Source organism: Mus pahari, chromosome 16 (genome assembly GCF_900095145.1).
Source record: "Mus pahari chromosome 16, PAHARI_EIJ_v1.1, whole genome shotgun sequence".
Classification (NCBI taxonomy): domain Eukaryota; kingdom Metazoa; phylum Chordata; class Mammalia; order Rodentia; family Muridae; genus Mus; species Mus pahari.
This window is the reverse complement of record NC_034605.1, coordinates 66,625,131-66,652,449: the sequence shown is the minus strand read 5'-3', so window position 1 is coordinate 66,652,449 and position 27,319 is coordinate 66,625,131. Positions and strand designations below refer to the sequence as shown.

Genomic DNA, 27,319 nt, shown 5'->3' with positions numbered 1-27,319 from the left:
TAACCGTAGATGAGAATCCATCTGCCTAAAGTGCGCCGTCTGTCTCTTCTGTGACTTCTCCCTGGGTCAGCTCTGGCAATTGTGCCCCATGGCCATGTGACCTGCCTGTGGTAAAATCTGACCACACCCTCCTGCCCTACTATTCTGTCCGACTGAGTCAGTGGCCTCAGACTCAAGAGATCCACCAGACTCTGCCTCCTGAGTGCCAGGAATGAAGGCATGCGTCATCACTGCTAGATTTATTGCTGTGCCATGACCAAAAGCAACTTGGAGAAAAAGGTTTATCACTGAGGGAAGCCAGGGCAGGAACCTGGAGGCAGGAACTGAAGCAGAGACCATAGAGGAGCTCTGCTCATCTGCTGGTGCTCATCTGCAGGCTTACTCAGCCTGCTTTCTTGTTAACTGAGAACCATCTGCTGTAGGCAACTCCTCTGTTGAGATTCTCTTTCCAGATAAATCTATGTTTATATCAGTTACAAGCATGCCCAGCTTTTAGGACATTTGTTGTTAACATTCTTTTCTGAAAAATCATGATAAAGGCAGCTTAATAATATACTTACTCTTGCTATGGTTGTACTGAAAGCCAATTTTCAATCAGAAGATATGCAAAGCTTGTCAGTTACTAAACAAATCTTTTTCAGCAAAAGAGAGAGTGAACTCAGAGAATAGGTTCACTTTGTGCACACTCTTATGATATTTCACATATAAAACTGTTGTTATCCTTGGGATTGGTAGCACTCAACAGGAGTTGGGAGGGGACTGAAGTCCCAAACATCATGCTATCTGAAGTAATAGTCTTGTTAGATTCATATTCTCTCTCTCTCTCTCTCTCTCTCTCTCTCTCTCTCTCTCTNTCTCTCTCTCTCTCTCTCTCTCTCTCTCTCTGTGTGTGTGTGTGTGTGTCTGTCTGTCTGTCTGTCTGTCTGTGTCTGTGTTGGTAATGGAGCTCCAGGCCTTTACTGAAGAGCAGCAGCACTGGGCTACACTTTTGCTGCAGACTAAGGTCTTGTTTGCTTCTGAGACAAGGTCTTGTGTATCTCAGCTGGCCTGACCTCAAAGTTTATGTGGCCGAGTATGTCCTTGAACTCTTGTTCCTCCCAATTCTACTTCTTTTTTTTTTTTTTTTTGGTTTTTCGAGACAGGGTTTCTCTGTGAGTTCCAGGACAACCAGGGTTATACAGAGAAACCCTGTCTCGAAAAACAACAACAACAACAACAACAACAAAAAACCCATAAGTAAATAAATAAAGGTTGTGTGAATCTGTGTGTGGGGTTAGAGGATGATTCAGGAATTCATTCTGTCCTTCCACAGTGTAGATCCCAGGAATTGAACTCAAGTTGTTAGGCTTAATAGTTGTTAGGCTTAAGCCATGGAGACATCCTGCTACCCTGCTTCTTTTAGTTTGTTAAAAGTTTTGGGGCTGGTGAGATGGCTCAATGCGTAAGAGCACCCGACTGCTCTTCCGAAGGTCCCGAGTTCAAATCCCAGCAACCACATGGTGGCTCACAACCATCCGTAACAAGATCTGACGCCCTCTTCTGGAGTGTCCGAAGACAGCTACAGTGTACTTACTACATATAATAAATAAATAAATCTTAAAAAAAAAAAAAGTTTTGGGTTTTTTGTTTTGTTTTGGTTTGGTTTTTGGTTTTTGTTTTTAAATCCTGAGGCTGGGTGTAGAGGCACACCTTTAATTCCAACACTCATGGAGGCCAAGCCAGGCTGATCTGTGTTAAAGGCTAGCCTGACCTACATGTTAAGTTTCAGGACAGCCAGGGGGATGTAGAGAGACACTGTCTCAAAACCTAAACAAAACAAAAATAACCAAAATACAGCAAGCAAGCAAACAAAAGTCAAAATCTTGGAATTTCCAAAGATTAGAGAGTGCACCTCTTTCAGTGTGTGGAGAGGGCCCTCTTCAGGCAGCCTCATGAAGTGCTTCATATCTCAGTATGGATTTAGCTTTGAATAAACATTACCCTGCAAGCTTAGTTTTCAAAATCTTGCCATTTTGAATAGATGATATGTAACCCAAAGTTCAAAAGCTATAAAAAGGCATAAATCTTTCTTTTGTTTCATGCTGAGTCATCTGCTCTAAAAATGTCCACTGCTTAACAATTTTCTGACTTAGGTATCAGTAGTTGCATGTACACATGTTTTAAGGCACACATGGAAGGTATCTCCACGGGTAGGATGCTTGCATGAAGGCCTGATGACTTTAGGTTGATCACTGGGACTCACAAGGTGGCAGGAGAGAAAGGGCCTCAGAGAGTGGTCCTCGGCCACACACTCACAATAGTGAAAAGAAAAAAAAAACATCAAACTTTAAAATGGCATTTCTGTAATTTTTGTAATAACATAATTGAAACTGGGTCTGCTTGGTGAATTTAGAATATTCTTGACTTGCTTATTGTTTATTGCTGTGAAAACTACTTTAAGGAATGTATCAGTTTATCAGTTGATTTTTTTCCGATGGTGCTTTGATTAGAGAAAAGTCCTCCCCAGGTACAAGTATAAAAAGAATCCCTTCCCCATACTGACTGCTGTGGTGTGTGTGTGTATGATCATGACCTCAATCTGATACATCTGAGATTCTACAATAAGGTAGGGAATATGCAGGTCTTTGGGGATCATAAATAATGTGTCATTTTTAGGAGAACTTGCCGGTTTCCTTTTCTTTCAAGGGACTTTCATTGGTGACTTTTCACTTCTCAGCACTTTTCTGTAGAAAGTTTGGGAAAACTTGGGGAGGAAATAAAGATCTACAGACTCAACACCATTTGACACTCAACAAAAGTGGGATCAACTCCATCCTGTGTGTTAACTTGTCCCCTTGAGATTAAGAACATAAACTGAAAACTGAATGAATGGTTGCTAAGAAGCACATCAAATATTTTGCTTTTAGACCATCCCCATACCTTTAACAGAGCAAATGACTGGAGTACTACATTTATTTTTAATTAAAAATTTGTGCGCCCTATCCCCACTGTGTGGGGAGGTCAGAGGATAACTTTGTAGAGTGGGTTCTGGGCATTAAACTCTGGTCCTCAGGCTTACAACACTGAAGGGCAAGTACTTTTACCTGGTAAGTTTTCTTAGCCTCTTCTCATTGAGGGAGACTCACGGTAACTTAGGGTTGGCCCTGAGTTTTCTTTAGGTGAGACTGACCTTGAACTCTTGATCTTCCTTATTCTGCCTCCAAGTACTGGATTATATTCATGCCCAACTCCAGCAGTCACCTAGCAGTTTCTAAACTCTAGTCCAAGAGCCCAGCTGCAGGCCTGTCTGATCTGAGCAGTGATACTCTGATGATTGGGTCGGGGAGCGCCCCCTGGTCACAGGCAGCGGCGGTGGGGTGGGCGGGAGACCGAGTTTGTGGCGAAGGTTGCGCCGGCCTGGCCCCTAAATCCTTCATAACGCCTGCCTGGGTCGTATCTGCTAGCCGGTTTTGAGCTGGCCCAGTGTACCCAAAGCTAGCTGAGTCGCTCCCTTTGCAAGACATCTGGTCTCTGGCCGCGCGTGCCTGTATGTCTGTTTTCTTCCTTTGCAGGACACTTGGTCCTAGTTGCGTGTGCTCGTGGGCCAGGTCTGTCTCTCTGTCTCTGTCTCTCTTTCTCTTTCTCTCCCCCCCCCTCCCCTCCCTCTCTTCCTCTCTCTCCCCCTCTCTCTGCAGGGCAGCTGACCTCTGGTCGTGCCTGCCCGTGGGCCTGGCCCCTTTTGCAGGACGCTGGCCCCTGGCTGCCCCAGGGACGTCCTAGAGTTTGGACTTCCGGGGTTGGCTCCCAGTCTGCTGCTTGTCACCCGCCAGGGCGTTTCCGTGCCCATGCATGGGCGCGGCCCTTTAAACTTCACTGTTTTTTAGACTTTGGGGGTGTGGTCACACTTTCCTTTTTTCTTCCGTCGCGGTCATCCCAGACTCGCGGGTCCTTCTCTTGCCCTGCTTTCCAGATGCTTTGGAGTCATGAGACAGGAGGGCGCAGGGACCCCTCTGATGGCCGAGGTGATCCGAGGTGAGTGCACGGGGCAGGTCTTAGGATGGCTGGAGGAGTGACTTGCTGCCCCAGGAGCCCAACTGGCCTCCTTTCTGGGTCCACTGACTTTGGGGGTGAACCTACGCCTTAATGTGCTTGTGACCCCTATGTCCTACAGCCTCTCCACCCACCCTGCGTGGGAGCTGGTGAAATTCCCAGTCCAGCCAGAGATCAAAGGTCATTTGTGATTAGCAAGGACAAAGCCCTGTCACTCATTTGAATGCAGCTGCAAGAAGTTGGTTGCATTTACTAGGAGATACAGGTTGCAGCCCTTCTAAGAGAGGAGATACAGATTGAAAAGTTTAAAATAACATTTGAGAAAAGGACTTCTCGGCTCCTGTTGTTTCTTACCACTTTGATTGTTGCCATGTTTTGGGTGTAGGTATCTAAGTGCTGTTAAGATGTTGCCTTTTTCTGGGGGTTGGTGGGAATAAAGGTAGATGGAGCCTTTGAACCTTACTTCCCTTCTTGCTGAACTCCACAGCATCTGACTCATGCAACACAGATTCTACCCCAGTCTGGCCTCCCCTCACATTCACCTTGATTTTAAACAGCAATTTGTAAGAAACCCAAAGCAGTGATTTCCAATTAAAAAAAAAATACATATCCATGAGAATAATTGTATAAACATACCTTCTTGTGTTCTATAGTTGTAAACAGCAATATTGAAAGCATTCTTTGTTTTTTACTTCAAAAGATAGCTTCCTGCTACATGTATTTTCAGTGTGTCATTGTGAACTTAATGCATGGTTATAGGCTAGCTGTCAGAGGTATGCTGAATTTCCTGAGATTTCTTCATCCAGTTGCTGCAGAAACTGAAACAGTACCACTACATGAAATATAACCTACCACCATGGGAACTTACTAAGATTAAGACAGTTTCTTCTTTAAAGCTTTGCTTATTTATTGATATTCACCAAAGAGACTTTTTGAAGTTACACATTGTCACCTCGGCCATCTGAAACATGGGGGTGTGTGGGGGGAACAAAATCAAACAAATCATCTTTGAGTTCATCAGAAAAGAGTTGGATCTTGACCTGGGACACCTGTTTAAGAACTTGAAGAAAAGAACATTGCCATTTTCCGTTTCAGATCGCCTTTGTTTTGCCATTCTCTACAGCAGACCAAAGAGTGCATCAAGCGAGCATTATTTCAGCATAGATAACGAGCTAGAGTATGAGAAGTAAGTATTGCCTCTTGGGAGACTCAAACTTTTAACATTTTCTCTGAGGGATCTCTCGGTATGTGCAGATGACAGCCTTGGAAAAACCATATATCTGATAAACACTTTCACCTGGGTGCTGTTTCAGATTCTTGGTTAAAAAAAAAATCTTTGAGGATACAAAGAACCTCCATTTAAACCCTGATTAGTTATTCTTATAGTTTATACTGTAGAGCTGTGTGAAATACGAATGTGTAAAATACTGGTTTTGCTAGTGGATAATATGTACAAGAACAATTTTTTTAATTGAAGTTAGTTATTCTACAACTGGTGTGTGTGTGTGTGTGTGTGTGTGTGTGTGTGTAGGGGTATTTTAGGGGAAGGTAGCAAGATCTGGTGCAAGTAGCTGAGCTCTCCACTAATGAGTTGTATAACTCTAGCTCACTTGTTGAATAATTAAGTAGGTATTGTTTACCAGAATATTCCTTTTGTTAGTTTTAGTAGGGCAGGACCTTAGAATTGTATGGCCAGTGTTAATTTGGGTTGGTGGATGCCCTCATGCCTTAATTTTAGGAGCATTTACATTTAGAGCAGCTAAAATATGTATACTTGTTTCTATTTATTTTTTTAAAGCTTCTATGCGGATTTTGGACCACTCAATCTGGCCATGGTTTACAGATATTGTTGCAAGATAAATAAGAAGCTCAAGGTAAATCTTTTAACTCAAGGTTTGACTGAAGTGATCAGATTCAAAACTGGAAAGAGTGCTTCCTCTTACAAAACAAAACCATTTGAGACCAGGCGTGCCGGTGCACACCTGACTTCTGAGCACTCAGGTGAGAGATCCCAAGTTCAAGACAGGCCTGTGCTAGACAGCAAGATCTTATCTTTAGAAAACAGAAAAAGTTTACCAAGACACCAGTTGCCTACTGAGGTATGTTTTAGGATGCCTTGAAAACATAGCAAACATTTAGAAGGTGTGGTGGAGCGCACCGATAGTCTCAGTACTCGGGAGGAATAGCTGTGAAATCACTTAGTTGGTGCACAGTGACTATATGAGACTGTATAGCCTGATCTACATTGTGAGATTTTCTAAGTGGTGTTTCTCATGGTGGTGGTATTTAGAGTGTGTACTTTTATTTTTCTGAGTCTGCAAAAAATGGCTCTACAATCAAGAGCACTGGATACTCTTTCAGAGACCCACATTGTACATCATGACTATCTGTCACTGGAGTTCTAGATGACATGACACTATCTTCTGGCCTGTGTGCCTCTGCAAGCACATAGTTTATACATACGTGCATGCAAGCAAGCAGAAACACACGTTAAAAATATTCTTTCTCCTAAACTTATACTGTCATATATTTGTTTCCTAGAGTTTTTTCTGGGCTTTGAGACACTCTTATGGCAACCCCGGCTGACCTAGAAGTGTCTGCATCCCCTCATGGATACACCAACACATGTCACTTGTGTTTTCTAATTTTAATGGAAGGGGTTATATTTGGGTTCTTTGGTTCCGGTTTGGGTTGAAGAAGCTCAAACAAAACAGTAACTCAAAGCGAAAGGCAGCTACTTAACTAAGTCCCTTGTCTGACCTCATGGGAACTGAAGCAGACAAGGGAAATGCTTCCCTGCTTTGGCCAGAGTTTCTCCAGCCTCCCTTTCAAAGAGAGTGCTGGTGAATGGTTGGGGAAAAATTGCCCTCTCTGAGCTGGAATCTCACTCTTCAACCATGTCTCAGATTTTTAAAAAGTACCTAGTCATTATAAACTGTTAAGAAGAAAATACTGAGTTTGTTAGCAGGAATTAAAAATAAACAAAAACTTAGGATTGATTACCTACCAGAGAACTATGTGAAACAAGTAGCATTTACTTTTGCTTAACACTATTACAGATTTATGGGTAAGGGAGATATTCTTTCTTTCCTGAGCATCAGCTGCATTCACTATATATTAAACACAAGTGTAGACTTCTTCCTAGGCCGTCTTAGCAAAGTAAACATCCATGGCCTTCTGTCTTTGGGTCCCNCCCCCCCCCCCTTTCCCCTTTGTCAGTGACAGTCTTTTGTTCCCACAGGGCCAAAAGGCTAAATATAATTCCCTCTCCTCCCATCTATTGTTCCTCTGCTTTAGTTTTGAAAGAGTGAGTCTATGCATGTGTGCACCTGTGCATACACCTTCATGCCTAACCTGTTGGAGAATTTTATTCTTCAGAATAAATGAGTGTGTTCCTTTCTAGTGACTTGCTAGAGGCACTGAAGAGGTGTTGAGCAACCAGCCTAAGATCTCACTGTCCATTGAGCTAGTGAGATTGACAGAGCCCTGGTCGAAGAGGGTGCCAATGGCTGGCTGGGTTTTATTTTTGTTTTTAATTGGTTTAGATCCCTTAGTCCATATAAACCACTACGGGAAAATATGTTCATACTGATTGATACTGGAGACACTACAACATTCAAACAAGCATGGGCCAGTGAGCTGAGCAGTGCATTCAAACATGCCGAACATACTCTGTTGCAGCTTTACTGATGCATTTCACATTAGTGAAGAACCACTGGGGACCTGCTGGGTGATGGTGGCTTCCTTTTCTTTTAACTTCTTGTTGAAGTATAACATACATAAAGAAACATTCACAGATCTCCAGTGTATACTTAATTTTCATAAATTAAGAAGAGGCCTTTCAGCTGCTATCTCACGGACTGTCTTTAACTTGTGGTTTTAGGACTAGAGATTTTTTTTTTTCAAAAAGAGTGTTTTTATGTATGTGAGTGTTCTTCATGCATGTATGTTCATGCATGTATGTCTTTGCACCGTGTGTGCAGTGCCCTCAGATGTCAGAGTACATGGAATCCCTGGAATAGGAGTTAGAGACAGATGTGGCAGATGGGTTTCTGGGACTTCAAGGCCAGCTTGGTGTACCTAATGAGTTCAGGGTAGCCAGAGCTAATCTCAAGAAGATAGGGATTCTTCAGGCGACTTTCCCAGCTTGTTACATCTCCTGTTATAGGAATCCCTGCATTGTTGATTTCTCAGATTGGTACATCTATCCAGTTTCTTTTGTCACTATCTGTGGATACTACCATGATCTTATATCTCCTCAGGAGAAAAAAAAAAAAAAGGCACTATTGAGTGACAGTGGCCTCCAATAAGAACTTTATTCCCCACAGATTCTGGATTCATCAGTCTTTGTTCTCTCTTGGCTCTATCCATAGCTTTCTGAAATGATCCGAAGGTTGGCCTGTCTTTAGGCATGTATCTGTTTACATTTCCCTTCCTCCCTTTTATTTTAAATAATTCTAGTATCACAGAATGGCTCCTGGGATTTCAGGGCTTCAGGGTTGTTGTTCTCAGAGTTTCAATACGGAGGTTGCTTATGCATGTGAGGTGTAGAATTTGTCACAAAGCAAAATTTTAGGAAACTTGAAGCGGTCAAAAAATACTAACAACAGTTTGTTTTGATGCAGTCCATTACAATGCTGAGGAAGAAAATTATCCATTTTACTGGCACTGATCAGAGAAAGCAAGCGAATGCGGCCTTCCTTATCGGGTGTTATATGGTAAGTGTCTCTGGTCTGAAGGTCAGTGTGCACAGCCGTCCCGCTCTACAGGCAGACCTGATGTTTTGAAGCTGCTCTTTCCTAAGATACTGTTTCTAGAGGCTATTTGGGAATCATTCACCTTGGGAAGATTCACACCCATGCTGTGTGGGGAGCACGTGTGAGTCTCTGTGTACTCAGTGGGTTTTTTTGTTTTTTAATTCAAGTTTCTTGACTGATTACAACGGAAAAAGTTGATAATCTTTTAAGCCTTTAAGGTGAGTGAATATGCCTCCTGAAGCTGCTTTTATTAATTCAAAATTTGTTTAGAGAGTTGTAAAGTCATTTTACTGGGGTCAGGCCCTCCCCTCCCCCCCCCCCGTGTGTGTGTGTGTGTGTGTGTGTGTGTGTGTGTGTTTGTGAATGTTAGAAGATGGCTTTCAGGGTTTGCAGATTATCAAGCTTGGTGACAAGCAGCCTTACATACTGAGCCATCTCTCCAGATAACTCTATTCTCTTTAAATATGTATTTATTTGTGGAAAGTATTTATTTGTGAGTGTATAAGCATGCATGTGTAGCTGTGTGCACATGTTGAGTGTTAAATCTGGAATTACAGGTCTCCGCCCTCCCCCTCTGCTGTTGTGTTATATTAGTGCCAGAATCTGAACTCCAGTCCTCATGATTGTGTAGTAAGGCAGCAAGAGCTCTGACTCACCCCTGCTTTGATAGATTTGTTCACTTACCTTGACCCTAGGCTCATGGTAGGTATCTCTACACTGGGCTTCACCCCAACACCTCAGACCACCTCATACTCCTTTATCTTCTGACACCTAGTTTGGTAATCTATAGTTTATAAAAATTGGGTTAGTAGAATTAGTTAGTAGAATTGCACCTCAAAATTAGATTCTTTTAGATATTTAGGGTGTCTCATTACCAGCTGCCTAGGCCTTTTGGATTGTCTTTTCCTGGTTATGCTCAAAAAAGTAGCAGAGAGAAATGTTTCAGAGAAAACTTCAAGTTGAAGGTCTGAGATACAGGAAGTGAATTGTGTCTGTTGAAGTCTGAATTCTTCAGTTGAGTTGTTTCTATTTCTTGGTGTTTCTTATGCTGGCAGCAAGTCCTAAAAAAAAAAAGGAAAAAGAAAAAGAAAGGCTGGAGAACTTGTTGCTCTTGCAGAGGACCTGAGTTTGAGTCCCAGAACCCATGATGACTACACATAACTAACTGCCTATAACTCCAGTTTAAGGGAACCAACATCCTCTTTGGGCTTCTAGGGGCACCTGCATGCAGATGTACATATGCATAATTAAAAAAAAAAAACTCATTTTGAGTCAGTGTCTCATTGTATAGCCCTGTCTGGCCTGTAATTCACTCTATAGACCAGACTCAGATTCACAGAGATTCCCCTGTCCCTCTCTCTCTTAATAATTAAAACTTTATAAAGAATTTGCAGGAAAAATAATTCATGCAGCAAGAGTCACCATTTTTAAAGAGTATGCGTATGTGTGAGACACACATACACACGGATGGGGGAGGGAAGGGAAGGGGAGAGTGAACACGCATGGGCAGCATGGCATGTGTGTGGAGGTCAGAAGACATCTTAGTGGAGTCAGTTCTTTCCTTTTATCATGCAGGTCCTGGAGTTCAGACTCAGGTCCTAGGGCTTGGTGGCAAGTAGCTTTATCTTCTGAGCCATCTCACTGGCTTGGCAGGTGGATACCTTAACTATGACATTGGTTCCATTATTTGCCCAACTCAACTGGGGAGGAGAGCCTCGACTAAATGACACCTTAAAGAGAAAGTGACACTAGGATTATCAGGGTTCACAAAACATTAATGGCAACCTGGAGAATCCATCCTCAGTGTGACAGAAAAACTTCTAAGCTGTTTGTGGGGTCTTCCCGACATTCTGTCCAAGAGAAAGCCTGCATGGCCCAGACAGTTCCACCTCAGGGACAGGGCCCATATCCATGAATTCTTAACCAGGCTTCCCTCAGGATAGATCTCTTTCCACTGTCAGATAAAGCTCTATTGGCCACATTGTGTGAAGCCAGAGGCTGCAACTCCAGGGTGAAGAACTCAGAAAATGGTCAAGAGGTATGGTGGAATCACAGGGTTAAACCCAGAAAGAAAGTACTGCATAATTTTATAAATGTGAAGTTCCTCTTTCTGTGGTGGTTTTTTGTTTTGTTTTGTTTTTCCAAGGCAGGGTTTCTCTGCAGTAATTGTGGCTGTCCCGGAGCTCTCTCTGTAGGCCAGGCTGATCTTGAACTCACAGATCTGCCTGCCTCTGCCTCCTGAGTTCTAGCATTAAAGGCTGCATTGCTAGTGCCCTGCTCATTCTTCTGTTTTAATTTGTTGGCTCTGTGGATTAAACTCGGGGCCTCCAGCATCTAATCAGGTGTTCTACCATCCAGTGGTACACCTAGCCCACGGCTGGTGTTTTTCAACAGTGAATGAGAAAAATAGCTTCTTGTATTTGTGGACAATATCTTGTTGTATTTGGTCCATTTTGATACACCTTTAACTGGGCACACAGAACCTTAGTTTTGTTTCTGTGTTTTCATGGTTAATATATGGGTTTAAAATTCCTCCGAGAGGTTTATTTAGCCTTGCACATCAATGTTGATTCCATGGTTAAGAATTTGCCAGGTGCACTGACTGGTTTTGTGTACAATTTGACACAAATTAGCATCATCAAAGAAGAAGGAGCCTCAGCTGAGGAAATGAGATCCATGAGACCCTGCTGTAAGGCATTTTCTCAATTAGTCAATGGGGAGGGCCCAGCCCATCATGGGCAGTGCCATCCCTGGGCTGGTGGTTCTGAGTCCTATAATGAAGCAGGCTGAGGAAGCCAGGGGCAGCAAGCAGCACCCCTCCGTGGCCTCTGCATCAGCTCCTGCCTCCAGGTTCTTGCTCTGCTTGAAGAGTGCAGAGAAAGTGTAAGCCAAATAAACCCCCTTTCTCCCCAGCCTGGTCTTAGCCGTGGTGGTTTCATCACTGCAGTAGAGACCCTGAGTAAGGAAACTGGATAGATTTGGATAGTCGTCAAGTTTATTACTCTGTTTATATAGAAGCCAGTTTGTGGGAAGACCAGAGTTTGTGGTGTGACAGGTGTCTTTCAAGCCACGATGGGTGGGCTAATGGGGGAGCTTGGAGTAGCTTTGTGGGGAAACAGGAGAAAGACTTCCAATAAAAGAAAGTTATTAATAGTAGGAAAAAGTGTTGACATATGATAAAGACACTTTGAAAGATAAAACACCTAAGTGAGCAAGGTTTCTTATGTTTGAGCCAGTTTAGTTCTCTGGTTAAAGTCTTGTGGAGATGAACGCTAATTCCTAGGAACTTAAGTCTTAATAACTTTTCCTGGAGCTGTTGAAGTTTAGAGGTAGTATAAAGCTTGAGCAGTAATGTTGAAACAAGCCAAAGACCTAGAAAGACTTTTAGCTCAGCGCTAACCTAGCTAGCCCTAACACTTGCCTAGCATGACAGGGACCCCAAGTTTCCATTCCTGGCACTGCAGGGGGAAAAAAAAACCAACAACAGAAAGGAACAGAAGGACTAGAGAGATGGAGCAGTGGGTAAGCGTGTTTACTGTGCACGTGTGAGGATCTGCATTCTTACTTCAGTACTCACCCGTGACTTGGAGACTTATTTTTGGCCTGTTCCCAGTAGCTTATTTCTATATTATCCCATTTATAGTGTTCTATGCCTACCACATGGCTGGTTGCCTCTTCTCAGTTTCATGTGTGGGACTTCTTCCGAAGTCCAGGCGGTGAATCTCTCTCACCTGCCCATTTCCCAGAGTTGTTCTTTCTCTCTGCCAAATGTCCCACCTTCTAATCCTGCCTCAGTTTATTGGCCATCAGAATTTTCTTGGTGATGCTTTTACACATTGTACAAGAGATTATCCCTACATTCTTGTAAAAAATTGATCATGGCTACACATTAGCCCTCGAATTGAGCAGTCAAGAGAAATGAGCCTCCAGTTCAGTGACAGACTTTCTTTCAAGTTAGAGAGAAATACAGGAAGACAACTGATGTCTTCCTTTGGCCTCTGCATATATGTGGACAGGTGTGTACCCACACATGTGGATGTAACACACACATACATACACGTTTATACACATATGCATACATATAATTTGCATAAATTTCACAAACACGAAATTTATATGCACACATATGTGAAAAAATATATATGCACAGCAATACTTCCCTTTTTTTTTTTTTATTAAATCTTTAAAAAAACCTTTATCAATACAAGACTCTGGTCATCTGGAAGCCAGATTTCCTAAGGAAAATGTAAAGTGAGTAGCATTTGCTATTTGTGCAAATAAAAATTTTTAGGCCAGGCAGTGGTGGTGTGCACCTTTAATGCCAACAGCAGTTGGGAGGTAGAGGCAGGCCGAGTTCAAGGCCAGTCTAGTTTACAGAGTGAGTCCTGGGACAGCCAGGGCTAAAAAGAGAAACCCTGACTATAAAAACAAAACAAAACAAAAAAATGTATTTTTTAGTAGCTACAAAACAATTTTATTATTGGTTTTAAAGTTTTTAAACAAGGGTCAGTGGGTTTTGAACATACTTGTTCAGCATTTTACAAAATGCCAATCAACTTCCCTTAAAAAAAAAAGATTTATGTATATATGGATGCTTACCTTCTGGTATGCGTGTGCTTCATGTGTATGCCTGGAACCAGGTCCCCTGAAACTGGAGTTCTGGTTGTGAGCTGCCTAATGTGGTGGCTGGGACCTGAACTTGGGTTCCCTGAGAGAGCAACAAGCTTTCATAACCACGGAGCCATTTTTCCAGCTCCTGTGCTTTTGGTTGAGTTTTGTTTTCCCTTAACGTGGGATTGAACCTAGGACTTAATGCATGCTGGTTAGGTGCTCTACCATTGAGCTACATTTATGTGTATATGTGTATTTGTGTTATTTGTGTATTTATGTGCTTGTGCAAACCATGGTAGACATTTGGGGGTCAGAGATCAACTTTAAGATGATGTCCACCTCTTGGATCCAGGGGTCAAGCTGAGATTATGAGCCTTGGGGGCAAGTTCCTGAATCCATTGAGCTATCTTGCTGTCTTGAGATCTGCTTTTAAAATTGAAAACAGTTACCATTCTGCCTTTTATACTGGTTATCATCTATGGTTATATCCTCCTGTTAAGCTTTTCTTCAGGCTGCCCCAGCTCTCCCTTAGGTTATACATACTTTGAGGGCAAAACTTGTAACATTTTTGTCTGTAAAAAAAAAAAAAAGATAAATACAAAGCCTCCAAGTGTATACTCCATGACACAGCAGAGTGCTCACCTTGTAGCTTGCAAATTTGCTCTCTTCCAAGGTTAATAAATTACTCTGGAAGAGTTGATTGTGGTAACTTGTAAGTCCCCTGGTAAATATTTATCATTGTATTTTTCTAAGCAGTTCTTAACAGTCCTTAGAATGGCTTATCTTTTAAGCATTCATATGGAAAATTATGGTCCTAATTAATTCCTGAAACTATACTTGCTCAGCAGTCTATGAGCAGAATCCCACAGTCTGAAAAGTGGAAAGACTTTGGCCCTCTGGCCCATTTTTTTGTTTTTTTTTTTGGTTTGTTTGTTTGTTTTTTTGTTTTTGTTTTTTCAAGACAGGGTTTCTCTGTATAGTCCTGGTTGTCCTGGAACTCACTCTGTAGACCAGGCTGGCCTCGAACTCAGAAATTCGCCTGCCTCTGCCTCCCAACTGCTGGAATTAAAGGTGCACACCACCACTCCCGGCACTGGTCCACTTTTTAAGGGATTCTGTTGATTTGGACTCGAGCAGTCAGCTAAGGTGGCTTCAGGGCAAAGGAACTGGATGTAAAGTGGGACTAAGACTGGTGTCTGGAAGCTGAGGGCCAGATTGCATTCAGCCACCAGTGCAGATGGTGCAGTGGAAACCATACGGGAGAGCCAGGTGGATGGACACAGGCTCTGTAAACACTCTCCTGTGTAAACCTCCTCCTCATGTGTTATAAGAGGCAGAGAGAACAACGAGGAGACTGTAGATAGCAGCCAGGTCCCCAGACAGAGCCACAGGTACAGCACCTCAGCTGCTCATGAGGCTCACGTCTCTGTCCACTCCAGTAAGCACCCCAGACACTGTGGCCCCGGGATGTTGACTGAGCTGCATTAACTTTGACTCTTTGACCGTGTGTAATTCTTGTTTGCAAATCTGTTGCTCTTATCTTTATTTCAGTCCTGGTTTTAGGCAGGATGGCTTCTTGTCTATAAATAAGGGCTGAGCAGCAGCCTCCTATCAGTAACAAGCAGGGTGATCCCAGATGAGCAGCTAATGCCTCCTTTGGAGAAGATGAGCCTGCAAGGGTTATGTAACTCATGGAGTATTTTTAAATGGCTGTGGCCCTCCACCCCCCACCCCGTGTTTAAAAATTGAGATCACAGTGCTAGGGATATAGTTTGAGAGTATTTGCCTAGCATGCAGCAAGCCTTGGGTTTGATCTCTAATACTAAATAAACCTGGTATGATGTACGTGCTTATAGTCCTTAACTCTTGGGAGTTAGAGACAGGAGTATCAAGATTTCAGCCTAGGCTACATGAGACTCTGTTCTTTAAAAAAAAAAATCTTTCTTTTTTTTTAAAAAAAAGTCAAAATGTACCGAGCATGGTGGCCTATGCCTTTATGAATCCCAGCCCTGTAAAGGCGGAGGGAGGCAGGTGAGTCTTCTTAAATTCGAGGCCAGCCTGGCCTGCATAGCAAGTTACAGGCAAGCCGAGGTAACACAGTGAGATCCTGCCTCTAAAGACAAAAACCAAAACCAAAATGACTAAACATTTTTATATACCTGTATGAAACTATCAGAAAAAAATTGGAGAGAGAATCAAGAGTTTATTTTTTTGTTTTTTTGTTTTTTGTTTGTTTTTAAGCTGTAGCAACGTTCAGGGCTTACCCCCAAGTCCAGCTCACTCATTCTTACTAACTGGTTTCTGTAGAGAGGAATATTTGTTTATCTATTTGTTTGCTTGTTTATTTGGGGGGTGGTTGGAGGCAGTGTTTCTCTGCTAATAGCCCCTAGCTGTCTTAGGCTGGCCTCAAACTCACAGAGATCTGCCTACCTCTGTTTCCTGAATGCTGGGATTAAAAGCATGTGATGCTATACCTGGCTGGGAACAAGGCATTTGATATTCTAGACTTCAAGTTCCTATACCTAAAGTAAGGACAACTATAATATTCATATAAGTAAAAGTAATTAACACAGCTAAGGCTGTTGAAATGTAAGATCATCTGATTTTATTTTATTTTTCCTTTGAAGCAGGGCAGAGCTTTGTGGCTTGGGTTGGTTTCAGGCTCTCAATTCTCTTGCTTCAGCTTCCCTGGTACTGAGATAACAGGCCTGTGCCACCATACCTGGCAATCTGATTAGTTTGGGGAAAAAAATGAGTTAGGGGCTGGTCTCAGTTGCTAAAGTGGTTGAGGATCTGAGTTTGGTTCCCAGAGCCCGTAAACAAGAAGCTGGCTCTGGTGCTAGGCACAAAACCACAGTGCTGGAGGTTGGAAACAGGAGGATTTCTGATCACCACGGTAGCCTAAATGAGCTTCAGGACAATGAGAGGCTGGTCTCAAAGGAGGACGACACCTGTGATTGTCTTCCAGCTACCACACAACATACACACACATCAAAAGAAAAATCAACTGTGAAATTTTTTGTTCGTAGTTTTGTAGATCTGTGTTGTGTATATTCTGCTTCTGCCTACCTTTTAGCAGCTGAATATGAACTTGTATTGATTTTGTGCACATGCTGTGGTAATTTGGAAAGAGTTTTGTTTTGTTTTTGTTTTAAACTCAGTCAAATTCTTGGCACGGGAAGGACTGTGTCATCTGGCTGACATGTGAAAATAGTTACAGGAGCTTTTAAAGGCTGCAAACATTGTGACATTTTCTGCATAAAGAGTATTTGCAAATAGTTTATTGGTTTCTCCTGTGGCTGTGTTTGTTGTTGGGACCCAAATGCCTTTTGTTGTTCTTAAGTCTGGCTCAGTAACTGGTGTTCTGTTTGGTCTCCACACATTATCAGAGCCTCTCTTAAGTGTGTAGATGAAGCTTCAAAGTGTGTATAAGAACAGAAATCAGAAACACATGTTTAGTTGAGCTTTGTTGCTGGAGGCCAGGCTTGTCAGAATTAAAACCATGCGCGATGGAGTAGGTTACGAGTCATTTTGTCACTCAGGTGCACCTCCAGTATTCAGGGGTCACAGGCCCTCACAAGGCCCAGAACTTGTTATCACAGACCTAAAAAAACAAAACAAAACAAAAAACCAGTGAAGTTTGTCTAGAAGAGATCCTCATGTTTTGGTTTTCTGCCTGTACCAGAGAGTTGAATACTCAAGGTGGCTTAGTGCTCCTGGTCTTAGGCTTTCTGCCTCAGTTCCCAAGTAGCCGGGGCCACAATCTCTGTTTATCTGTCTGTCTCTCTCGACCTGCTTCTCTCCCCCTTACCCCCCCCCCAGGCATGCTTGCTCACTTGCTCGCTCCCTCCCTCTCCCCCTCCCCACCTCTCCCTTACCCATATGCCACCATTCTTGGCTGGCTGTTGTTTCATTGATTTAAAAAGGATCTTGGAAAAAACCCTACTGTCTTTTTCCTACAATATTTTATGTATATTTATTTCTCATGTATATATGGAGGCCAGGCAACCACTTTTGAGATTTAGTTCTCTTCACCTTGTGAATATCAGAGATCAAAGGCAAGCTTTGTAGCAAGACCATCTTGCTACAGGTACTTAATTTTTCCTCTGTGATTGCTGTTTCTGCAGACTTGACTGGCCGCATCACATCTCTGCAGTGGTCATGTAATTTTTCAGTTGTTTGGTTTATCTGGCTTTGTAAACTGAGTTGTTTCCTTACTGTTGGGTGTGCTGCTTACATGACCTACTGATGTCTAAGTCACCTCTAGAGTTAGTGACTTAACAGTAAATAACCAGGTTTATTTATTCACTTTAGACAGAAGCCAGGACTTTGTGCATGCTGAGTGAGAACTCTTTCTTTTTTAAAAAGATTTATTTATTTATTTATTTTTATGTATATGAGTATACTGTAGCTGTACAGCTGGTTGTGAGCCTTCCTGTGGTTGTTGGGACTTGTATTTTGAACCTCTGCTCGCTTCGGTCAGCCCTACTCACTCTGTCCCTGCTTGCTCTGGCCCAAAGATTTATTTATTATTATACATAAGTACACTGTAGCTGTCTTCAGACATACCAGAAGAGGGCGTCAGATTTCGTTATGGATGGTTGTGAGCCACCATGTGGTTGCTGGGATTTGAACTCAGGACCTTCGGAAGGGCAGTCAGTGCTCTTACCTGCTGAGCCATCTCACCAGCCCCCGGTGAGAACTCTTTCAACTGAATTACATCCCCAGCAACTCCTTAGGTTAGGAGTTGGGAGTTGCTTCTCTTGAGTGGGTCAGGTTCTCAGTCTTCTTGTCTTTAGTTATCTGGACGATTGTCTCCAGAGGTGGCTCACACACCTCCCTGACAAGCCACTGTTGAACTTTAGCAAGAGACACTCTTCACTGTGTGATCTGCTTAGGATTGCCCCCAAAATGACAATTTGCCCAGAATGAGGGATCTCAGGAAGAGCAAGGCAGAGACAATTCTCTATGATTTCATCCCAAAAGTCCCATTCTGTCAGGTCATTTTCCCCTTCCTTTTAAAATTAATTAATATGCATGGGAGTTTTGTCTGCATGTATGCCTGTGCATCACATGTCCTCAGTGCCCTTGGAGGCCAAAAGATGGTGTCTCATCCCCTGGAATTGGAGTTACGGACTGTTGTGTGGTATCATGTGTATGTTGGGAGAAAAACCTCTGCGAGTGCGCTTGAGATCTTGCTCAGATGTTAAGAGCACTGGCTGGTCTTTTAGAGGTGCTGAGTTCAATTCCCAGCATCCATGGGGTGGCTCATAACTAGCTATACTGGAATATGATGCTCTCTTCTGGCTTTTAGGCAGAAGACTGTACACATAATAAATAAATTAACAAATCAGTAAATCTTGGGGAGGAGGGGAAGACCTGGAAGTAGAAAGGGTTCTCTGGAACAGCAGACCAAGCCCTACACTCCTGTCATTTCTGTAATTTCTGACACTGTGAGAGGGTAGGTTAAAGGTGGAAATACAAGGAGCTAAGGTTCGTTGAGACTGTCTTGGAATCTGGCTGTCGTAGAAGTTAATCTTTTTCTGGGTAATCATCTGTTTCTTAGCTTCAAAATAGCACCATGACATTCGAGTGGGCATTCTGTATACATAGCTTCTGATATAAATATCCTGAAAGAATTTGCCGAGGCATTTCTTGTGTCTAAATAAGCAGCAGTGATATACTATAAAATTGTGCTGATTTAGAGTTTGCTAAACTGAACACTTGTTTTAGTATAGAAATCACTCAGTACGACTCCTCCAAAGAGCCACATTGAGACTAGCTTCACATGGGAAAGTCTTCTCATCAGAAAAATGAGTTGCTTTGAGAGCAAAAGCTGCAGATGGTTTTTAAAAAGGTTTATTTCTGAAGTTGAACATGCCTTTAATTCTAGCACTTGGGAGGCAGAAGCATGCAGATCTCTGAGATTGAGGCCAGTCTCGTATACAGAGCGAGTTCCAGGACTTCCAGGATTACACAGAAGCCCTGTCTTGAAAAACAAACAGAAAAGTATAAGGGTTTGCCTGTGTACCACACCACATGCATACTGTATGCATACTGCATACAGTGTTTGTGTGTGGAGTGCATAGAGGGTGTCAGATCCCCTTGATTTACAGTTGTACATAGTTGTGAGCTACTAACTGGGATCTGAACCCAAGTCCTCAAGTTCAGCAACTGCTCTTAACCACTGAACCATCTCTCCAACCTGCTAACACATATTTAATAGTTATGTACAAAGGTTTAGATTAAATCTCTCAGTTTCTTTCAGGGTAAGGATTAAGTCTTAACTATTTTTTGTATAGTCATTCCCCAAACAGATTTAAAATAGTTTTTTTTTTAATTAATCATTGGGAATCTGGAGTGTTCTCTCACCACCCATAGGGGGGAAAATGCTGCATTACTCTGTTCTTTGAATTGAACTTGTGTTCTAAGACTAACCCACAGTTATTAACGAATTAAAGGCTACTTTGTTTTGAAGTTTAGAAGGAAATCAGGACTTTACCCTTTTGGTATTTAAAGAAACCAAGAAGCTACAGTCTTGTGGATTAAAAATTGCCTTAAATTGTTGTTTAAGGAAAAATGGGTGTATTTTTGTATAGAGAAGATGATGATCTTGGAAAGCTAGAGAAATTCTGAATTATAGGTTCTCTGGATTTCATTTGAATTATGTACACACACGTCCATGGACACACAGCAAATCCAGCTCTTTCACCTTATCAACTTACAGGTACCTTGGTTTTACGTATTTGTTCTGGTGATTCATTAAGGAATATACTGTCTTAGAGGGTTTTTTTTCCTTCTTAATAGTTCTATTATTTTTTGTAACCTTCAGGAGATCTCTTGTCTGAAGTATTGTACACATTCAGGAGTTTTATACTACGATGTCTGTTTTGATCACTATAATGAAAGTTGCAATGAGTGCTCTATATAGAGTTCCAGGCTACATGGTGAACTCTGATCAGTCAGTCAGTCAGTCAGTCAGTCAGTCAGTCATAGGGCTACAGGTGAACCCTTATCAATCAGTCAGTCAATTAATCAGGCCAGCCACAGAGCTACGAGGTGAACTCTTATCAGTCAATCAGTCTAGCCACAGGGCTACATGGTGAATTCTTATGAATCAATCAATCAGTCAATCAATTAATCAGGCCAGCTAGAAGCTACATGGTGAACTCTTATCCATCAGTCAGTCAGTCAGTCAGTCAGGCTAGCCACAAGGCTACTTGGTGAACCTTTATCAAAAAAGGAAGGAAGGAAAATGGTGATAACTGTCTATTTGTAAGAAAGACATTGCCTTTTCCTAGGTTCACCAACATGTTTGTGAGTCTCTGGTGTGGCTCCATGGGTGGTGTCATTGGTTTTCTATTGCTTTGGGCTCTTTACATATATCCACCAAGGCTTTTTACCCCAAAGACAGTGCAAAAGGACCCAAATGACCATGGACTAAACCTCTCTAAATTGGACCAAAATAAACCCTGTTTTCCCCCTTGTGTAAGATGATTATCCTAGGCATTTTGTCACAGCGATGGAAAGCAAACTAACACAGTTGCAAATTGGGGCAAAACCTAGGAATTGCAATTTTTCAACCATAAATCTGTGGCCTTCCATGCATAGCCAAAACTATATATCCTAAAGAAGGCTACTGGGAAGTTGCAGTTTATGGGTTGGAGAGACTCCAGGAATGCAGTGATATGAACATAAATGCTGAAGTTCTCAGGTCTTTTTTAGTTTTTTGAGACAAGGATTCTCTGTGTAGCCCTGGCTGTCCTGGAACTCACTTTGTAGACCAGGCTGGCCTAAAACTCAGAAATCCTCCTGCCTCTGCCTCCCAAGTGCTGACATTAAAGGCCAACACTGCCCCAGGTCTTATCTTGCCCTTTATTGTTGTAGCCAATAGGGCTGGTATTGGAAAAAGTGATAAGGCCTGGTTCTCACACAACCAAAACCTGATTTTGATTTTTTTGTTGTTGTTGTTAGATATCAAGCATATGGGCACTCCCAGGTTTTATTTTGTTTTGGAGGTAAGTAGGTAGAGAATTTCATGGTGTAGCCTAGTTGAATTCACTTGGGTATTCAACCTCTACAATGTCCCCCAAAATCTGCTGCACAGGAAATATGATTCAAAGTCACTTTTCTCTTTTTGAGTTGCTACTTGCTGTTTTGTCTGTACCAGTTAACAGGTGATCCACAGGAAGAAGTGGCATTGTGGCAGGGCTTTTAAATTTAGTTTTGGGTTTTGGTTTCAGAGGTAGTACTTTTTTTTATTTAAATAGAATGGAGAAAAAAAAATAAGATTTTAATAGAGTTATTGGGTATTAGTCAAACTTCTAGCACCAAAACATACCTGAGATTATACCTTGTGCTAAGGGGAGCTTCATGATGGATTGTGCTTTTGTGTTTATGCCTGTGCTTAGTTTGTGCTAGGGCTTTGGGACCTGTGATGAGGGGACAGTGCATTAGGGCAAGGAGCATGTGGTGGAGCCACCTGCTTACTTCATGTCTATTCAGAATGGTTGAAAAAAGAAACTGCATCACCCCCTTCTCCATGGCAACAAGCTGAAGACCAGACTTTTTAATACCCAGGCCAATGGAGGCCATCCCAGGTCCACATTAGAGGAGTGTTAGTCTTAGCAAGGGGCAGGAGACACCTGGAAGTGTTCTAGTTTCATGGCCTAGTTTCTGTGATAAAAGATCTCAACAAGCAAGAGAAGAAACAAGCAGAGAGAGAAAGGGGCTTACTTGACTTACAGTTGCAAGTTACAATCCATTATTGAGGTAGGAACTTATATCACATTTACAATCAAGAGCAAAAAGAAACAAATGCATGTATTCTTGCTTGTCTGCTTGCTTTCAGCTAGCTTCCTCTCTTTCACTGTTCAGGAAGCCCTGCCTAGGGAATGGGTGTCTCCCATAACGAATTGAGTCTTCCTATAAATTAACACTTAGGGTAATCTCCATAGGCATGGCTCTCAGCAAGAATCTCTTCCTAGGTGATTCTAGGTCTTGTCAAGCTAATAGCATCAACCAGCATAGCAGGAATGAAGTAAAATATAAAATAAAATAGTTTTAAACAGGTTGGATTTTTAACTTTATACTTGTTTTTTTAAAGATTTATTTATTTTATTTATATGAGTACATTGTAGGTGTCTTCAAACACACACGAAGAGGCATCAGATCCCATTACAGATGGTTATGAGCCACCATGTAGTTGCTGGGACGTTTGGAAGAGCAGTCAGTGCTCTTAACCACTGAGCCATCTCCAATCCAATGTATAGTTTTGATTAAAGATTTATTAAATTATTTTATATATTTCAGTGCTCTGACTTCACACACACACCAGAAGAGAGAGTCAGATCCCATCATAGACAATTGTGAGATGTTTTTGCCAGTCTGTAGCCCTAAATTTATAGTTTTTATGAAGTAGTGATATCTTTTTTTCCCCCTAAATAAATAGTAATAGAACTGTTGTTAGGCTCTGTTTAAAAGATGTATGTGTTGAATGAGTAAAATAAGTTGAATAAGAGTCAAGATGATATCCGTAAATTGGTTCGTTTTACTTGAAAACTTGATAATGTAGGCAATTTGATAATTAGGTAAGACTTAAGAACACATTTCTTGCATTTGCGCACCATCATAATCTTCGAATGAATAAGAGAATACATTCTGGAGAGCAACGCTATGAATGTAAGCAATGTAGTAAATCCTTTGCTTCTCATGGTCAAGTTTGAAAACATGAAAGAATTCATACTGGAGAGAAATCTTACATATGTAGACAATATGGTAAAGCCTATTAACAATCAAGTCCCCTCCAAGTACATAAAANTATACATACTAAAGAGTAACCCTGTGAGTATAACCCATGTGGTAAAGCCTTTACAGTGATCTTGAAAGGTGTGGTTGTTTAAATATACTTGGCCCATGGCAAGTGGCAGCATTAGGAAGTACGGCCTTTAGTAGATTTGGCATGTGAGAAAGTACATCATTGTGAGGGTGAACTTCGAGATCCTATGCTTGAACTCCTCCCAGGGCAGAAGAGTCTTCTGACTGCCTTCTGATCAGGNTGTAGAATTCTTGTCTCCTCCAGCACCATAACTGTTTAAACACTGNCANTTTTTCAGCCTTGATGATAACAGACTGAACCTCTGCATGTATACACTACCCCCAACTAAATGTCCTTTATAAGAGTTGCCTTGGTCATAGTAACTTTTCACAGCAATAAAACCCAAATTAAGACAAACAGCATTAAAGATACCACACTGGAGAAAAACTGGAAAAAAAAAAAAAAAAAAAAAAAAGAACACATTTCTTAGCTAGGTGTCAGTGGCGAGAGCCTTTAATCCCAGCACTGGAGAGGCAGAAGCAGGTGGATTGCTCAGTTCAAGGTCAGCCAGGGAACACATTTCTTTGTTTGGGGGATTGATTGACATTTTGCTGGACTCTTTTCCTACTGCTACTGAGGATAAATAAATATTTGAGCATTCTGTTAATTAGTGCATCATTTTTTTTTCCATTCTATGACTAAATACCTATTAAGAACAACATGATAGGAGGCTCGTGGTTGAGAGAGGTGAGCCTATAGTGTAGGAGGATGTGGCTGGCATTCTTCTCAACTGTTAAGGAAACAGAGCAGGGAATATTGTCTTGTCCTCCCTTTGCCCTTTTTATTTGATTTAAAACCTCAGCCGATGGGAAGGCAAGTCGTTTCTTTAGTTAAACCTCTCTGGAAATGCCTTCAAACACTCACAGACGAGCATCATCTAGATGATTCCAAATGCAATCAAGTTGATAGTGAAGATTAACTATCACAGCTATGGTTTGTGGAGAGAGTAAATGGAATTAAATTCTAGTAAGAAACCATTCAGACCTTGGGAAATGGTCCATTTATAACTGTTAAAACAGAAAATTGGAATGTCCTCTGGAAACTGTCAAATCTTTAGAATTAGTTATAAGATCTAGCTTTATGTTTAAAAGGTTGTTGCTAGGTTTGTTTACTCTGTGTGCATGCACACACATGTATAGAGACCAAAAGTAGACATGTGTGTCTCCATAATTTTTTTTTTTTTTTGAGGCAGGGTTTCTTACTGAGCCCAGGGCTCCCCAGTCTGCCTAGGCTGTTCTGGCCACTGCACTTCAGGCATCCGCCTGTCTTCTGGGCTCCAGCACTGGGGTTAGACACCTGTACTATTACCATGAACATCTTTTACATGGAATCTGGGGATCTGACTTGGAGTTCTCATGCTTACATAGTAATCCCTTTACCCAAGGAACCTCCCCCCCCCACACACACACACATACTTCCCCAGCTGTGGTCTTTTAATCCTTATTTTGTTGTTTTGTTTTGAGACAAGGTTTCTCTGGATAACCCTGGCTGTCCTGGGACTAGCTTTATAGTCTTGAATTCAGAGATCCACCTGTCTCTACCTCCTGAGTCCATGCACCCCCCAGCCTGTGTTTTGAGGCTACAAAAACAAACATTTCTCAGGGCAGACTTATAAAGGAAAAAACCACAATGAGCCCATATGCAGGTGCAGGAAGTGCTGCCCAGTAGTCAGCTCTGACTCAAGCATTTTAGACATAAAAGTACATATTTGCCTTTAATTTGATAGGTCCTATGTAAAGCTTTGTGGAGATTTCTTAAGACTAACAAACCTCATACAGAACATACAGGGCACACTAAGGGATGTGGTGGCATGCCCCTGCTCTGTGTCAAGTTATATCAAATGTTTGCATATTACAGCAACAATATAAATTAGCTGGCAGGCATGGAACAGCTATGCTGGGGGTGCAAACCTCAACAATACGTACACTGAGTTCAACGAAATAGGCAAAACCTTAGAGCCCGTCCATTTATGTTTGGACCAGGAGTTAAGAGATTGGAGACAAAGCTTTCACTTCATGAAAACAGCTTCCACATACAGTATTGAGCACTGGAGATAAGAAGTCTGTATAGAGGTAATGGTAGTGGCCCACGCCTTCAGTTGTAGCACTAGGGAGGCGGGGGGGGGGGGCAGGGAGTGATCTCTGAGTTCGATGCCAGCCTGGTCTACAGAGTAAGTTCCAGGCTACAGAGTAACCCTGTCTGGAAAACCCAAAACAAATGAAACCCAAAAAACACAAAACACAAAACAAAAAACAAAAAAGAAGCTCGTAATTAACTTGGTAACATTTTCCCCCTTTTCTGCCATGTCTTGGTTCCAGGGATCAAACTCAGTGCCTCATGCATTGCTGAGCCTGTGATGTACTTCTGAGATATAGTTTCAACCTAGACTTGAATTTTTCTATTGTGATCTAAAATATTTTCCATAGATCAGCTTTGGAATTTAATTTAGTTTTGATCTTTTCATGCTGGTCCCTGGCTCCTGCGTGGGAGCTGGGAACACCTGCAGCCAGTGGCAGATGGTGGGTGGTGAAACAGCTTCGTAGATACAGGTGACTGACCTCTCAAGTGAAGAGGCCTCAGAACAATAAACACTGAGGAGAACATTGCAGGCCACAGTCAACGTTCCTAGCATGAGCCACAGTTGGCAAAGAAGGGGGTTTGGCCAGGTGTGATAGGGTATTCCTGGGACAGGTGGATCTCTGCAAGTTCAGAGCCAGCCTGGTTTACATGGTGAGTTCCAGGTCAGCCAGGGCTATGCACACAGTTCATGAAAACTCTGTCAACAAAAAGGTCTGAAGACAGCGACAGTATACTCACATACACAAAACAACACACATTAAATAAATAAATAAATAAATAAATAAATAAATAAATAAATAAATTCTTTTAAAAAAAAGCTATATTAAAAATAAAAAGTTTGGTCTTTGGAACTGACATGGTAGAAAGGAGAGAACCAACTTCACAAAGTTGTCCTGTGACTTCACAAGTACTAAAATAATAATAAATGCATCAACTTTGCTTTTGTGGTTCTACTTTACCCCACTCCAGTCAGCAGCTCCACCTCCACTTGTCCACGTCTGAGGATGCTCAAGGAGAGAATTTAAAGCATGTCACTCCAGCATCTGGATCTGGAAAACATGCTTTTTAAAATGCTGCATTTCTGAGCACAAGTTGTTTGAAGTGTTGGTGTGGCAGGGAGAAATCTCTGACAGGTTGAGACAAGCAGTTACTAGTGAGAACATGGCTCTGCAGACTGGCTGCAGCTTGTGCAGAAATGTCTTCTTGGTGACAGAACTGTGTCATTGAGAAGTAAAAATGCCCTTTTCTTTTCTTTCCAAATGTAGGTTATATATTTGGGAAGGACACCAGAAGACGCGTATAGAACATTAATCTTCGGAGATACAGCCTATATTCCTTTCAGGTAAATGTGCAGGTTATGTGGTAGATGTATTTGATCAGACTCTTACCAGGAACCTTTTGGTGGTAATTCTTAAATGAAACAAAACAAAACAGAAAAATGAAGCCCTGGCAGGAAGGCATGTTAATGATGTGACACCATAGATCTAAGAGTCTTAACAGTGACACTGTTGGAATGTTGTCACTTCTGGCCTCTGTTTGGTAGACACAGGTGACTCTGGTGACTCCATACACACATACCACACACACATGTTCCACTTGTGTTATCAGAATGTCAGACGTCTCCTAGCTTTGCCTTCTAGCTCTTTGAAATGGTAGGAGTAGAGTAGGACTTGGCTGAGAACCAACGGGATAATCCTCATGGTACTATGCCCATTGCTGCCCCAGGTTCCTGTGCAACTGACCAGAGAGTTTCCCTACTTAGCAGAGTTTACGGGACAACACCTGACCCCTTTTCCCAGGAGCATTGCCAGAAGAGGTGGTGGGTGTGGTTGGGGATGTAGACACTCCTGTAACAGAGCCTGTCAAACAGCTCTGTGTGGAGGTGTCAGACCTCCTCCAACCTTGTGAGTGTAGCCTTACCTCCTAGCTAGTGTGATGATCTTGAAAGAATTTTTTTTTTTTTTTT

The 27,319-nt window shown here is 42.0% G+C and overlaps 1 protein-coding gene across 10 annotated transcripts in view; it reads left to right on the top strand.

Moving 5' to 3' along the window:
* Nucleotides 1-27,319, top strand: part of Cdc14b (cell division cycle 14B) — an 80,504-nt gene that overhangs the window by 24,759 nt on the left and 28,426 nt on the right. For 7 of the 10 annotated variants that reach the window (XR_003845376.1, XR_003845377.1, XM_029547355.1 and 4 more), the window contains exons 2-5: nt 5,125-5,215; nt 5,828-5,903; nt 8,655-8,747; nt 26,619-26,695. Coding sequence is in view for 8 of the 10 variants with exons in the window: in XM_029547355.1 (XP_029403215.1) it covers nt 5,125-5,215; nt 5,828-5,903; nt 8,655-8,747; nt 26,619-26,695 (337 nt within the window). In the remaining 2 variants the exon portion in view is untranslated. Of the gene's footprint in view, nt 1-3,786; nt 4,012-5,124; nt 5,216-5,827; nt 5,904-8,654; nt 8,748-26,618; nt 26,696-27,319 lie in introns of those variants that run through there. The other 3 variants (XM_021215197.2, XM_029547356.1, XM_029547354.1) reach the window with 1 other exon arrangement.